This window comes from Lepisma saccharinum, chromosome 16 (genome assembly GCF_977018435.1).
Source record: "Lepisma saccharinum chromosome 16, izLepSacc3.1, whole genome shotgun sequence".
Classification (NCBI taxonomy): Eukaryota; Metazoa; Arthropoda; class Insecta; order Zygentoma; family Lepismatidae; genus Lepisma; species Lepisma saccharinum.
Window position 1 is genome coordinate 15,365,415 of NC_139244.1, and position 15,912 is coordinate 15,381,326.

Genomic DNA, 15,912 nt, shown 5'->3' on the forward strand with positions numbered 1-15,912 from the left:
TAATAGTTTGTTCACTGAGTCCTGCATTCGGACTGCAGGTGAAAACCTATGCACGTTCATCTCTCTGTGCAGAACAGTTTTCGTTGTCTTGCATTGTTGCGGCCTACACATCAAGTTCTGCAGGAAAATGACGTCACTGGAAATAAATAAATACCAGATTAAGAAATGGCGTTGAACCCTACGCTATGCCCGCTTAATACGAAAGCATTCTCCATAGCATTTTTCTTAACATTTATGCCATGACCAAAATGCTACCGTCTAACGTAAAAAAAATCTTGTGGAATTTCAGATGCCATGGCATTTATCAAGGATAGAATCGGCTTTATTTCCGTAGCATTGTTCGTACCGTAACCAATCAAAAAGCGACCTCTAGTTCACAAGTGCAGATGTAATGCATACTTTGTTACACGTGAACTTTTTGTATTATTATTATTATTTTATTAGAATGACAATGGGTGAGTCAACGAAATCAATAAGCAAATATTATTTTTTTCAAAAGATACACGGAATTATTGTATATTTGTTTAAGAAGAGAGTTCATACGTGCTTGTGCTATGAGTTTACAAAGAATCTTCATCTTCATCCTTAACTTTTGCTCGTGTAGGTGAAGCCGATTTCTTTCCAGAAAGCGTTCTTCCCCTCTCCGTACTTCCCGCACCCAATGTTGACATTTTGGATTCATTCGATACACCTGTTTCTTGCGACGCTGTCTCTTCGTCAAGAGCCTGACACGAATCTGTAGGTGACAGAGAGTCTTCTCGCAAATCTGGCGGTATGAAAATTGGACGAAGCAGCACATCGTAATCCTTGCGGAGTTGTCCCAGAATGCCTACGCGAATGCCTGCCTCATGTAGCTTTTCCTCGGGAGAATACAGTAACAGGTGCAGTGTGTTTAGCCATGCATCATCTCTGGAAAGGAGGATAAGCAACAACTCATTAACATCTACCCACACACTCACACATAACCATAACTTTGCAGCCGATGACGTGAACATCAGTGGCGTAGCGTTATAGTACGCCCGTACGCCCGGCGTTCCCAGATTTAAAATTTCAAAAATGCTTAAATGCTGTGATTATAAAGTAAAAACGTGACTAATTTCATATATGTTTGACCTTCATGGCATTATAATGGCTATTTTTCGCGATCCGCTTGCAACGCTCCACTCTCAACACTCGTTCTAGCATCTCTTTTCAATGCCTTTCCCGGCCGGACGCCGAGCAGGTTCGGCGTACAGGACTCCTATTCCTTGCTGCCTTTATGGAGGGAAAGCTTCCATTTCTACAGCACGCGCGTAAATGGGTCCTCTTACGCCAGCGTACGAGAGGTCTACCGTGATTGGTTCATGTGACTCTTCCTGCCTTCTGAAGCAGACGACAGGGGCAGAATTCCTACCCGGTTCTTCGCTCTTCGCGCTCATGCAACTCGTGCTGTGTGATGCTACAATACGCAATATTGACTGACGTAACTTTACCAATCTCAAATATACTGCTTCTTAATGGCCACTGCATTGTATGATTTATCGCACGAACAGCGATGTGTATTAGAAACTAAAAGATCAACACAGTTTTTGTCAAATAAGTTGGTGAAGTCCTCGTGATAGAAATTCAGCCTGTGGCTGCTCTACCACTTAACCCGCAAAACTATTATTTTTTTATTGTATTTTTTCGTTATTATCTAACTACTTAATATTGTGTGAATGGAAATGTTTAGAATTCATTTGAAAACTCTTAACATCGAATGGTCTCTGGAGAAAATTATTTTAAAATGTTTATCAGCATTCTCAAGATGTAATAAACAGTGGTCTGAATTACTAATCGGCACTGTTACGTCAGTAGAGTGTACGATATTTGGATCATCCACTCTGCTTTTCACAGTGCGCCAAGACGACAGAGGTCCCTGGTTCGAATCCCGGCGTGAGCACGGGTGTTCTTTGTCAGTGTCCCTTCATGAATATCATCACTCATACTCATATTCGCAATTAACCAAAAGTGGTAGAAAAGCGAAGTAAAATAAACCAATCAATCAGTAGTTGGATCGCCCACAACAATGACGTCTACTGTTGTGCAGAGGCGCTTGTGATTCAGGTAGGTTTTTAATTACTTGCGTCATGCAGAAAGATATAAAAAAAGGTAGAGAACACCAGAGTTCAAAACATCTGTGGCATAGTGAGGCATCTAATTTTCTAGCTAAAACATGCAATGATGATGTTTTATTGAAAACCCAGCTTACTTCAGACAAATAATACCTGTGGCGACTAATACCATAAGTAAATTATTAAGCAAGAAAGGGCCGACTCTTCCTTCGGACTTGGCGTTCCCACCCGAAATGTCCATGCTACACCACTGGTGAACATACCACGAGGCGGAAAGAAGAAGGCAGAAGTTTCCAGAAGATTACTAAGTAATTCCACGCTAGAGCATCTAATAGTCACAATTACCATTAGGCAGATAAATCAAGGGTTGTGTGTACGTAAAGTTTTAATATGTGATTTTTAATTATTTGAAATTTTAATCCTTTTAATTGCATGATTGTCATATTCATAATTTACTTAAAGACAAATCATGAACTGTTATATTTTAAAATTAATCTGGATGCATACGTATTTAAACGTTATGAAACAATTCATGTTTGCTAACAATCTTACGATCAAAGATCATTTGAAATATATACATGTTATATCCATATTCTGTCTTGTTCGATTATGCCAACCATTATAATAAACAGATTGAAATTGACTTATGTTATTCTTCCTACATTGTTACTGTTTATATCACGATAAGGGGATCGTATATGAATGAGTGCCATTTTCTTCTATGCACTTTCGTGCTATTATTAACGTGGGGGCTACTTTTAGCATTCATAGCGCTAACCCCGTAACAAGAACAATTTTGTATTCGTGGTTCCTCGATTTTTTTAATCACGTTTTTTTTTTGTCTGCGGTTTATTCTTGGGTCAGCATAGCATATAATTCAACGGATAGAGGAACGACGTTACAAAAGTTTGGTAGCAGTGCATGGTTACGATCCACGGACCTCTATGTATACACACATACATAAAGCCCACATATTTCCTGTCATCAATTGTAATAATTTTCCAAAATTTCTCAAGTAGTTGATTCTCATGCGCATTCGCCACGAACCCCCCTCCCTCCTTGTACTTCAAGTAAGTACTTGCTTGTTTTGTTTGAGTTTGTTTTTAAGTCCACTTAACGCACAGTTACGCTAATCGGGACTGGACCTACAGTTTAAAGTGGTATCCGAACCACTATGCGCCATCACCGGGCAGTGACCCTGGGACACCTTGATTACAAGGCAACGACGTTACCACTACGCTATCATGGAGGTACAAGAGAAAGTACTGTCGGTAAAAATATATTACACACTGTAGTTGAAATTTATACATGGATGTTTTTAATTTTCATCTAGCATACTAATTATCAGTTTCAGAAGTAGGGTCCTGGAACATTTTCTTTCCAGTCCTTATTGGAATCCTTGAAGTTCTACTAAAATACATTTTAACTTCTTAGAATATCATAATAAGTTAATGAGTTTAATACTTGTGCGAATTCATGTTATAACAATACTACCTTAATTCTCTATGAAGTATATTTTTTAAATGGGCATACAAAGCTTTCGCGCTGGATATGTGACTTGTGCCAGGAATATATTTTTCGAACATTTCTCACCTTTCGAAAAACTGATTGGTATCTTAAATTCTGAACTATTTCATCTGTTTACAATTCCATCCAGAATATTCAAGTTAATTCTTCAGCTGTTGCAGAGACATCTGTGTGATATTCGTGGCACCGCAAGCCTAATTTCTTAAGCAACGAAAGCGAACCAGATGAATATTCACTTGAATGATCTGGATGGGATTGTAAACAGATGTAGTATATCACAACTTGGAATATAAAAGTGATTTCTTGAATGGAGAGGAAATTTCGAAAATGACTTTTCTGGCATAGGTCAAATTCCAGTGCAATCTTAAATGCTCTTTACTTCATGCATGCCACGACGTACTTCTCTCTGTGTATTTTCATTAATTTTGTTACAATAGAAATGTCTTGCTGAGGCTTTTTTCGGTTTGTGTCGATTTCATTTCCTTAAGGCCGAATCACACGGAACTGGATTGCTTTAGTTGGTGTTGGACTGGCTACCTGGCTGGAAATGATGGCTGCCAGGCTGGTTGCTATACTTCTTTTGGCGATTAGTCCGTATTCTAATTGCAACTGGCTTCTCTGCTAGATGCTGTGGTAACATCCAATCAGAGCGAAAGCTTGGTCAGTTATTCTTAACTGTGAGGCGAGGAAAGGGGTTTTTGTCTGTGCTCTCCGAGTGTTGGTTGTTTTTGTTCGCTGCTCGATCAAAATAAGTAACAGAGGTGCATTCATGTTCGTTAATATTTAGAAATGTATCCACCATATTTTCTTTGGAGCCAATTTCTAGAACATGCTTTGCTTTTAATTTTGGCAATTGTAAGGAAAAGAGCATCAGTAGCTCTTCTTCTACAATGTTCTTCCTCAAGTCGCTCGTCCGCACATTGCTTGATTGATTGATTTGTTGTTTTAAGTCGACTTTTTGCACAGTAAGGCTAATCGGGACTGGACGTAAAGTTTAAAGTGGGATCCGAACCACTATGTGCCTCCACCGGGTATCGAACTCGGGACCCATTAATTACAAGGCGACGACGCTACCACTACCCCATCGGGGAGGCCCATCCGCATCTGCACAATGCTTGTGCGAACAAAAGTCTACCAACAAGTACGGGAACGAGTATCATGTGAGGCGAAAACTAGCAGAACTACCACGCAAGTAGTTCCAAGTCCAACTGAAAAATCCAGCTTGTGATTCAGGCATTACTCAATCATCTAACCAAACCCAACTCGTGACTACCTGACAGTACTTACGACACGAAACCTTCTCTGTCCACATCCAACAACCGGTGATCATGCGGCTTCAGCAGGTCCTCAATCAGAGGAGAGTTCTGGGTAAAGGTGGACGCGAAGGGATTCTGGGTCCCGTGCAGAACGACCTGGTCATCAGGATGGAGCTGTCTCCCTTCCACCTCGGCGCTCGATCGACGACTCAACCGAAAGGACTCCGTTCTGTGCACCCTCTCCATCTCTGCCTCTATGACCTTCATGTTCCTCCTCCCTAAAGCTATCCAGACTATCCTTAGGGCTGCGCGGTACAGGAGCTCGTACAGCATTTCGTCCCTCAGAAGTTTGGAAGCCCCCTGACTGCTGGGCTTGTGGTGGAACTTCCTGCAGTCCAGGGCACCCATCAGGAGCATGCTGTACTCCTGACCGAGGAGGGCCCGGAGATCCACAAGCGACCGTGCGATGGCCTCCTGCTTCTGAAAGGCTGCGTCGCTGAATGTTTGGTAGTCTCTCTTCTCTGTGATGGCCTCTGCGTCTTCGGCCGCCTTCAAAGGAAATCATCATTTACTTTCCAGATGAATTATTTTGATAGAATTTAAAATTTTGGGTGTCAGGACCTATCACATGATGCGAGGTCCAACCCCTTACTTTATCTAAAAGATAACTACAGTCCCGCCGCCCTTGTAGCCGGCGGGGGAACCCCCTTTAGGGGAGTGACCCTCTGTTTCCGAGTTTACCTACGAAGGAACTTGCGGTCAAACAGCCAATTATGCCTACAGCTTCTCCCCCTCTTTTGGGCAACAAGCGGAAACCTTTCAAACACTCCTCCCGAAGCAGCCAGTAGGGAAAAAGGATTTGGTCAAAATAGTCGTTCTGCGCTGTGAATGGACACCGCTTCCTACGACGGCGGGATTATAAGAACATAACTGTAATATCGGAGACTAAAACATTCTGACTTCTGTTAAAAGCTGAGGCTGTAAACAGGCACTCAGCACAAGCAAGGACAAAACACAGGACAAACACACATAGTCCTACGAAGAGCCACCAGAGCCTCGTTACTCTGCAAAATACAGTTCAGGGTGTACTACGTGGAAGCGAGGTTGACAATTGGGTGTACTTCGTGGAAGGTTCACCCCTTACACTCCACTGTACAGATGAAACACACTATTGTCTGTACGTGAGTACATTCGCCTTCAGTGTTTAATACAGCCACTTTTCTCCGCGGTTATTAAACTTCACGGGGAGGGGATTGTCATAAGTAGGGCCCAGTACTTTATGTAATAACATATTTTTCATTTGGCTTCGGATCTAATATTGGGGTGAGATCTTTACATATCTGATGAAAATCAGCCGAAATGGACAAACTTGACAAAGCATATTTTGACATATTTCACCAATTTCGCGTTTTTAGAACATATTTCTTCAATTTCGTTGTAATAAGACATATTTCTGTATAATTTCGTAATTCTCTCGCACGTAATCGGTTATTTCATAATTTTTTCTTCGTAGCTTTAGCACAACGGATAGTTCATATTGTCGATGGCATGATATGGAAATTACGGAAGGAAGAAAGGTGCCGTCTTTTCTTAGTACAGAACAATAATACCCCACTTTTTTTATCCCGCCGACAATTGATAGCCAAGCAAACATTATTGAGGAAAAATGATCTCTCTCATTGTTGCACGGGAAGTAAAGAAGTTTCGTTCTCATTTCTTTGCCTTTTTCGCTTTTCACAAAATTCGAGAGTACTGTTGTACATATTTTTGACTTTACTGGGAATATTTCTGCATTTTTCTGACATATTTGTAATTTTTCATGACATATTTTCCAATTTATATGACATAATTACATACATATTTTACACTTTTATAGGACATAAGGTCCCGGGCCCTAGTCATAAGCATTAAATTATAATACTAATAAAAACAATGCGAATATTTTCAAATTGCCCCTTACCTCTGATATGTCGTTAAATTAAATTAAGTGTACATTTCGATAAGACAACACAAACACGTCACAACTATTCCACAGCAAATTGTTGGCTGGCTAAGGCCTAGAGTGCACTAGCGATTAAATATCACTCTGGTTGAGCAACTTTTTTATCACCTGAATAGAACGTAAGCGTTGGTGTGGGAATGCGCGCGCGCTGGCAACTTTTAAATCAGGGAGAAAAAAAGTTACCTCATGCTGCATTTTCAAGATGACGGAATTGTTGCGCGTAGAAATGAAACACACGGGTTGGAACGTGTTATCGCGCACCGGCGATTTTTTTTATCACCCAAATCGGCCAAGGAAGTCCCAGTGTATCGGGAAGTTCTCTGTTGTGCTGGGCGAACGTGCAGTGTCGTTTCATACTGGAAATTTTGTAATGGAAGTTGAAAAGAGACGTTTGAACGAATATTCGCACAAGAACGACGAAGAAAAGTTGCGGATACCGGCGGCGATTGGGGTGGGGGGGGGGGGGGTTGCAACAATATATTTCCATGTAAAGGCGAAGGTTATACGAATGCTATAATATGTACTATTAAAGAGTATTAATAATTTAGTTCAAATTGAAAAGAAAAATGTAATGCATATCTAAATAATAATAATAAACGAACCTGAACGCTCCGTTGCCATTTCTGACTATGGCTCTTTCCAGTCTAACGGCGGGCGCCCTACATGCTGGCAAGTGAAGTGGGGAGCGGGGACGCGACCAATTCAGCGCCATAAGAAACGCAGCAGCTTGTAGAACGAGGTGCGCGTAGTACTTCCTCCCGCCACGTCGTAACTCTCGGCGCCACCGACTACTCTGTCTGTTTGGCCTGCGGCGTATTCCCCGCTCCCCACTTCCCTTGCCAGCATGTAGAGTGCCCGCCGTAAGAGCAGACAAGACATAGACGAAACGGCAAAGTTCTAGATATTCGCGAACCGGAACGTCGTTGCGGTCTATTTCGAGTTTTTCTAATACATTCTCAGTGCGATATCCACTTGGGTATGTCTGAATAAATGAAGGGGGTGCTTAAGCACCCCTTGGTATCACCGATGGACTCATAGCATGGAAATGCGTTACTACACTCACCCGAGTGAACACAGCATGATGCGTATATAAAATGTAAAATAGAGAAAATATATCCTACATTTCAGCACTATGACAATCTTGTTTCAGAGTTTCACTTCACAAAGCTACAAGAACGAAGGACACTTCATGAAAAGTTCATTGAAAACACTCCTGTGGAAATTAATATATAACGACACTCATGCAACGCATCTCTTATCAAAAGTCAGACTTCGGGTTCCCTCACTGAGAACAAGACACAACAATGATATATTTTTAGAACTGAAATCCTAAAAAATCAAGAATATATAGAATGTGCAAAAGTAATAACAGTCTAGTAGCTAGGAACAAAAACATCGACATATTTTCTATGAACCTAAAGGAATTCAGATTAAATAGGCAATACTCAATACATTTCATGATTTAAGACAGTAGACGTAATAAGTTGAAACACTATATATATATAGTATATATATATATATAGTATATATATATATATATATATATATATATATATATATATATATATAGTACTAATCAATTTATATCCTTGTACTAGTTTTTTATATATTCATTATTTTATATTGTATTGTATAAATGTATCAGTTAAGTTTATTATAATTATAATAATAATAATAATTATTATTATTATTATTATGAATGAGTACAATACCAGATTTATAGAACGCTGTAATTGGGCATCTGCCTGTTGTGTTCTCAATAAATAAATAATCAAGTCACACACACACACACACCACGCACACAAACCTGAATGAAGTAATGGGAATAAATTATGAGAGCACGAAGCCAGCGATGTACGGCTTTGGTATCCAGGAACTGCAGAAAATGTGATGGCAGGGTTTGTTGGACCAAATATTTGGCAAGGATCACGATGTCCCTGACCCTTATGACGTCATTGGCTTCGTCATCCAACGGCCTCATGCGGTGAAACCTGAATTTTGCCTCCTGGATCTCTGTCATCATGTCCCGGAAGGTGATGTTGTAGCTCTGGAGTCTTCTGAGTTGGACATTGGCCCTCAAGATGGTTTCCATACATATGGATGTACTTTGGCGCCTGATCCTCCTTGAAACTTCGCCGGCACTGAAATACGAAATACGAGGGTTATTTTTTAAGTATATTTAAATACACTTCTCAATTTTTCTACATAATTTCCATGGCGGTTTAAACATTTATCGTAACGAACTACGAGTTTTTGGATACAATCATCATAGAACTCTGCCGAGAACAGAAAATAAATGTTTTGTTGAAAAACATATACTTACTTCGTTTTTATTGCGAAACGGACCTTCCCACACTCAAATCAAATAATTTTTATTTTAAATGGATGGAGAGAAGATTACAGCTAAATCGTTGGTAGGTTAGTATCTACAGCTATATTTTTGGAGGGTTCCCGTATGCACCTCATGTGTATGAGGTACCCTTTTTAGAAAGCGCCCAAAAGTCAAACTCACTTCCATGTCACTTACACCGGTGACTGCAGTCTTGGAGGCCAACGAGGCTCTGGCGCCTTGACCTCTGTATAATCACCTGTAGAGTTGTGTGTTGTACTTTTTTGTTCATATATGTGCTGAGCGCCTCTTTACAGCCCCATCTATTACATAGGTAAGGAGATTTTAGTCATCAGAGACAGGTAGTAATTTTAGTTCCTTTTAATGTGATAGGTGTAAATAACCCAAGTGTAGACGCACCCAATTTTTCTAATCAGTCAATGTAATAATAATAATAATAATAATAATAATAATAATGTTTATACGAGTAAATAATAATAATAATATTTATAATCAATACGTTATTATTAATAATTAGTAGATCAATTAATAATTCTTATTATCATTATCACATGAACAAGTAAAATATGATTTAACTATAGAGATATAACTTTATCTAGCTTATGTCTTATTTGAATAGGGTTCTACCAAAGATATTAATGTAATTTTTTAAATGGATTATTTATTGAATATTAAAAAAGTTGTTAGGTCTTTCTGATAACAAGTGAAGTTCCTGATTATTATTTCTATTCGTATTACTATTAGTACTGGTACGCTTAAATGTTCGCAGGCACTGTCAACCCAATACCACAACCTAATCTTTACCTTTATGTACCTTCTGCGCAAATAATTCAACTTCATATTATACAACATAACAAGTACAGTCTTTTGGTTATTTAGTTTAGAACTTAGTAAGTCTTTCAGGGGGTCAGGACCCTCTGGATCCCTCCTCTAAATAAGTCCTTGTTGCTAGGCCATCCTTCTCATCGGCATCTATTATCTTGGTAGACATCTCTATGGATTTACATTTCCAAACCTGCCACTGCAGCGCTACTGTTGCTGCCTCTATGACCACTGAAAATGAGATAGCTATCATGTTCGTCAACACAACATGATGGTTGACAAAGCTCTTTGTTCAGAACTGCTCTAGATCCCGAAAAATCTGATATGAAGGCTTGAATTTATGGATGTTCCTGGTCTCATGTCTTTATACGGAACTTTCCATCCTGAGAATACAAGGTCTTTTTTTACGTAGGTGTAAAAATTCATTCGGCACCAAAATGGTCATCAATTGGACTTTGTGAAAAGTTTTATGGCGGTGTTGGAAAAATTTGGGGTTGAAGGAAAAGTATTGAAGAAACTGTGCTCTCCCCCGTAGTACCTTAGAATAAATACATTTTTGGAGAAGGGTGTACCATTGTACCAACTATCGCTGTTTTATTACTTTCTGCATCGTAAGAATTACTCTTGTGTAAATAATATGGAATATTAAAAATAAATAAGCTTTGAGACATGTACTGTTCTACTATGCATTGTGTTTCTTGTGCCAATATTTTCCCTAAAATTCGTAAATATCAAATTTCAGAAGAGAACAATGTTTTTCGGAAAAATTCCGTTTTTTCTTAAAATTTTAAATCGGATTTTGTTTTAAATTCTAAGCGAAAGTAATCATCTTTGTGTACAATACATTAATACCCCTAACAACATTAGTAATACTGTAAAAATATAACTTTCTCTCTCTTAAAATTACTACTACTATGTCTTACAACCAACGTAGAATGCCGAGCGCGTTAAGTAGTCAATTTCGATCTCGTCAACGAAATTCCGGGGATCGAGTCCCGCCCGATTATGGGCGTTCGTGAGTGTCCATCATCAATTTCGTCTAATCTTCACTCAACCTCATCGCCACGATTAGCCAAAGGGACAAAAAGCGACGCTAAATATGAAAAAATACGAAACTATTGCTTATAATATGGGCATTATTATTAGAGATTTCGGTGCCCTCCAAAGATTTTCGCCCAGCTAGCTCTTCATGGGTTTCTGCAAAAAACCTACAGAAATAACAATCAGTTCTATTTTTCCGTTAACTTACTCGTGGCGCACCAGACAATTTTGGTTTTTATCCCACTCCCAATGACTACGAACTCGAAATGTTTCCATGAATTTAGAAATAAATTTTGCTTCGCCCCTTTCGGAAATCACTGGGAAAAAATGACCTTGAAGTAATTTACATGGTAACGAATTCTTTGTTGTTCTTGGTCAGCTTCTGAATCATTTACTTGACAGATTTTCAGACGGTCGGCTATTTAGTAATCTATACTTTTCTATTCGATCATTGACAGTAACATAAAAGTGAAATAAATGCATGACCTCATATTAGCATAAATGTCGAGGTTACATTAGTAGTAGTATTGGCACAGAAACCAAGAACGAACTACGTATGTATTAATGCATTAATACATTTAAACAAAGGACAGTGTAAGAAAATGGAAAATGTTGATTAAAAAGTTTTTTGGGATGCATTTTCTTGTTGGGCAATCTATTATTTTATTATTTAATATCCTATTTTGGTACGATATTGAAAATTTCCTCTGAACCAAATTTACTTCACTTTCCGTATACCCTCTGGTTAACCGTACTCATTAGATTATACCTTCTTCTTTCGTTTCGTTTATAGTTACTTATGTAATTTGACCATGACTCCATTGAAGTTATTATTGAGATCTACCTTTTGTTATCAAAACTAATGTGGAAGTTTGATTTTACATAATTTAAAATTGATGATGGACGTTGTTATCTAATGCTCGTTCATTATATTTTATTGACTTACCTACCTTAGTTACGCAGGCCCGTAGCCAGGAATTCTTTGTAGGGGGCGCGAAGTCAATCCTAGAGGGGGCAATTTTTTTTATATATTGCGTCGCATTGGCAGATATAGCAGGGTACACAGAAGCACTTGCCCCCTCCCCCAAAAGAGATAAGTAACAGAAAAGCGATGATATCTTGAAATTGCAATGAAGAAGAAAAAAAACTTCAAGCAACATCAAATAGCAATATTTCGTTAATGACCTTTCAAGATTGCCAAAGAATATAAATTTTAACATAAATAGGTTATAGGGACTGCATCTACTTGATATTTACAGGTCGATAATGTTAATAGACGATTAATATGTACCAACAGCTTTGGGCCTCTCTGCAGAGCTGATTAATAATAATAATAATAATAATAATAATAATAATAATAATTCCTTTATTTAGCAGGCGAGGTTCAGCCGTAGGCTGCTCTGCCACCTAACCCTAAGGGAGCCCTTTGTAAATCGCGCTTGATAATGATTCCCTCTGGTTTCCAGTATGCAAGATATTTACGCACAAAGGAATCTAACGAGAATCCAACAACACCATTGTGTTGTGTTATGCAAGAAAAATCGAATGAATTAAATAATAATGGTTACATATTATCTACACTTTGATGAGTTTTGTAAACATTTGTAATACCTTTTTTTGTACTTGCTAAAACTTTAAAACATGAGTCCCTTAGTCTACAACGGACTCTACTTCAAAGGGGAGACTCTTGGATCGCTACAGACAATGTTTGCCTACTGGTTACGTTAACCATTTTGCAAAATATTGTGTGAATTGTATTATACGTAATATAGTTGAAATATATGTTTTGACACCTGACAAACAAAGAGGAATCCCTTCATTGATCAATTACTTCTTGGATTATAGTGCCATCATTAATATTTCATATTAAGTTTCATAGAAAGAAATTGCTTTAATAGGGCGCCATGGCATTCTCTTAGACATTTTTTTTCCATATACATATTTTGACTCCCAGGGCCGACTCCCACCGCCCCATAGCGATAACTCTGAACTTGGGCTATACGTATGGCAGACATTGTGAGCGAAGCGAGCAAGAAAAATTTACGAAATGTACTTTTATTTGTATAAAATTTGAATTCGAGGAGGGCAATTGCCTCTCTGTACCCTTTGTAAGTGCCCTTGGCCGTCTGGAAAAAAAATGCAAGGAACACGTACAAACTAATTCCATCATGAGTATCCATGTCCTGATATTCTTAGATTCTCCTAGTCTTGTTTTTTTACTTCAATGTTTGCAATGGACTTCCGTCAAAGGTGGTGGTGGGGGGGGGGACATTGCCCCCTGTGGTTGCAGCACTGTTTATGAGTTTCTCTTCATTACTTTCACGTCATCACTCATTGTTGCGATTAGCTAGAAGTGGCAGAAAAGGAACACTAAGTAACAAAAATCAAATATCCACTCCCTCTCTCTACCACATGAATCACTATTACCAAAAGGTAGACTTGGGAAACAAAAATTTAAGCAGTTCCAAGTTCATAGCAACACATCAAGAAAAACATCCGAACACATTAGGCACCTTTAATACAAGACTACTCAAAATGTCACATGTTCTGGATACTGAAAATTGAGAAATCATTTCCTGAAGTCCGAATCTGGAAGGGAATTTTTTGCCCCCAATCCTGATACATTATACGGAATCCCATACACCTTAATAAATCACAAAATCAATGAGTGTCTTTGATATGTTGCTAGAGTAACACATGATATAATTATAAAGATTAGTGAGAATTCTAGGTAGGAATGTGTTCTGTATTTTTCACAGGGGGGCAAAGTAGGCTATCATGGGGGGGGCAACTGCCCCCTCTAGCTACGGGCCTGTAGTTACGCCTCTGTGTTGAAGTCAGTGATGAGTGACGCCTGATGGGCAACAGAAAAAATGAAGCGAAAGGCAGAGGGGTGCGGGAATATTATCTGGAAATGTGTAGCCATATGTAATATACCTCTCTAAATATAGTACAATATGCGTATTTTTTTTTTTACTAAAATAGCATTTATTTGTTTTTTTTGTTTTGCTGGTGAAGCATAATGGATGTATTCTTCCATTTAACTCCCCCTTCCTGACGCACTGCAGAGGTCTCAGGTTCGAACCTTCTCTTTCATCATCAATTTCACATTCATTCCCGTCGTCGCGATTAACCTGAGAGGCAAACGACTTAAAAATAATAAAAATAGAAAATGATAATTTATACATTGATAATATGTAGCATTATTATGTTACCTGTAAGAGAGATGATATACTCTGCAATATATGCTGCTTATGCTATATGCTGCTTTCTATTTGCAGGTTTTGCTACCAAGTGACCACTTCCAATGAAGGCGTTTACCAAGGTTTCCAGGAGGGGTCAAACAATCGTGAAATTCCCTTGAAATGATACTACTAATATAAATTAGCAATATTGAAATCGAGAGGCTGTACCTTTCTGCCATGTTCAGTACGAATATAGTGGATATAGAGGAAACTTTATCAAACCTCCAAACATTTTTCTGAATACACCCTTCGCATATGGTTTCAGAATCTTTACCTTGTAATAACTGGATAACCAGCATTAAAAGCCTGGCCTCCCAGATTTCGTAGTGGTAGCGTTGTCGACTTGTAATCAAGGGGTCTGGGGTTCGATATCCGGTGGAGGTACATAGTGGTTCGGATCCCACTTTAAAACTGTAGGTCCAGTCCCGATTAGCCTTACTATGTATAAAGTGGACTTAAAACACCAATTCAATGAATCAACCAATCCATTAGAAAAGCCCTTAGGTTCAGTGGACTAATGGATATGTGCTGAGACTGAATTTTCCAAATTGTTCAAACTTGTGGCTTCGAAAGTAGTTTGTGGTTGACGATCAGACTGCCCTGCAGTCCTCCAGGAAACTAGTGACGATGGTGTAGTGTAGATAGCTTTTGTGAGACATGTCTCTACGAACTACGACTCTTTCAAATACTAGTAATCAGTGTTGGGGGCTAAGTGAAGTGCATAGTGTGAACTACGGAATAGAGACACCTTTCTTCTTTTTGTGGCCCTTATAAGGACAGTTTATTGCATGTATCATCTGAAGTAATGAGACTGACAAAGTAAAGACAACCAAATACAAAGGTATCACGGATCTACCAGGACAGAAGCTTGCAGTGCAGCAATTGACATATAAGTTGTAGGTAGGTGCAATTTATTTTTCAATTCAAGTAAACTTCATTTCAGCATGCTCTTAAGAACAAATACAAGTTGTATAGTACATTCGTCCACCATGAAATTTCGCACTTAAAAAATTATCTATAATGAAATATAGCTCAAAACGTGAGAATATTGTTATGGGAAAAACTGCTAAAGGTGGTAATATCAAATAAATAAATAAAATGAAAAGTGAGAATGCACGACTGTTTAATAGGTGAACAGCTGGGACACTTACAAAGAATATCCATGAACAGGTAGGGATTCGAACACGTCACTCCTGCTGTCGTAGCACGCTGCTGTAACTAGTCCGCCATGAAGGCCGGCTTGAGTTTTGTGTTACATGCAAATGCATACATTTATGTGTACAGGATGTAGTAATTTTTAATTTGCGATTATATTATTATTATTACTCTGAAAAAAATAAAGTGACAGGAACTCTTTTTCAAACAACTAGCTCATTCAAATTGATGAATTAAAAAAAAAATATAGGACTAGTCTGATGACATCTTCAGCCTTTTTAGCTTTGTAGATTGAGGCCCGTTGAGGCCCCACCTGAACTCTCAGCCAGTATAATCCTTTTTGTGACTTGTGTTGTGTTCTGCCCGTGCGTGTTTTTGATTGACATTTCATTAATTTCACGCGTCTGACTACCATGCTCAA

The 15,912-nt window shown here is 38.7% G+C and overlaps 1 protein-coding gene across 1 annotated transcript; it reads right to left on the reverse strand.

Moving 5' to 3' along the window:
• Positions 1–510: 510 nt before the first annotated feature.
• Positions 511–11,424, reverse strand: LOC145999943 (uncharacterized). Its single transcript, XM_083137229.1, has 4 exons — positions 11,300–11,424; positions 8,686–9,019; positions 4,908–5,425; positions 511–909 (listed from the first exon to the last, which is right to left on the reverse strand). Exons 1-4 carry the CDS (start codon positions 11,365–11,367, stop codon positions 561–563), a joined length of 1,269 nt encoding a protein of 422 aa, XP_082993355.1. The 5' UTR covers positions 11,368–11,424; the 3' UTR covers positions 511–560.
• Positions 11,425–15,912: the final 4,488 nt, after the last annotated feature.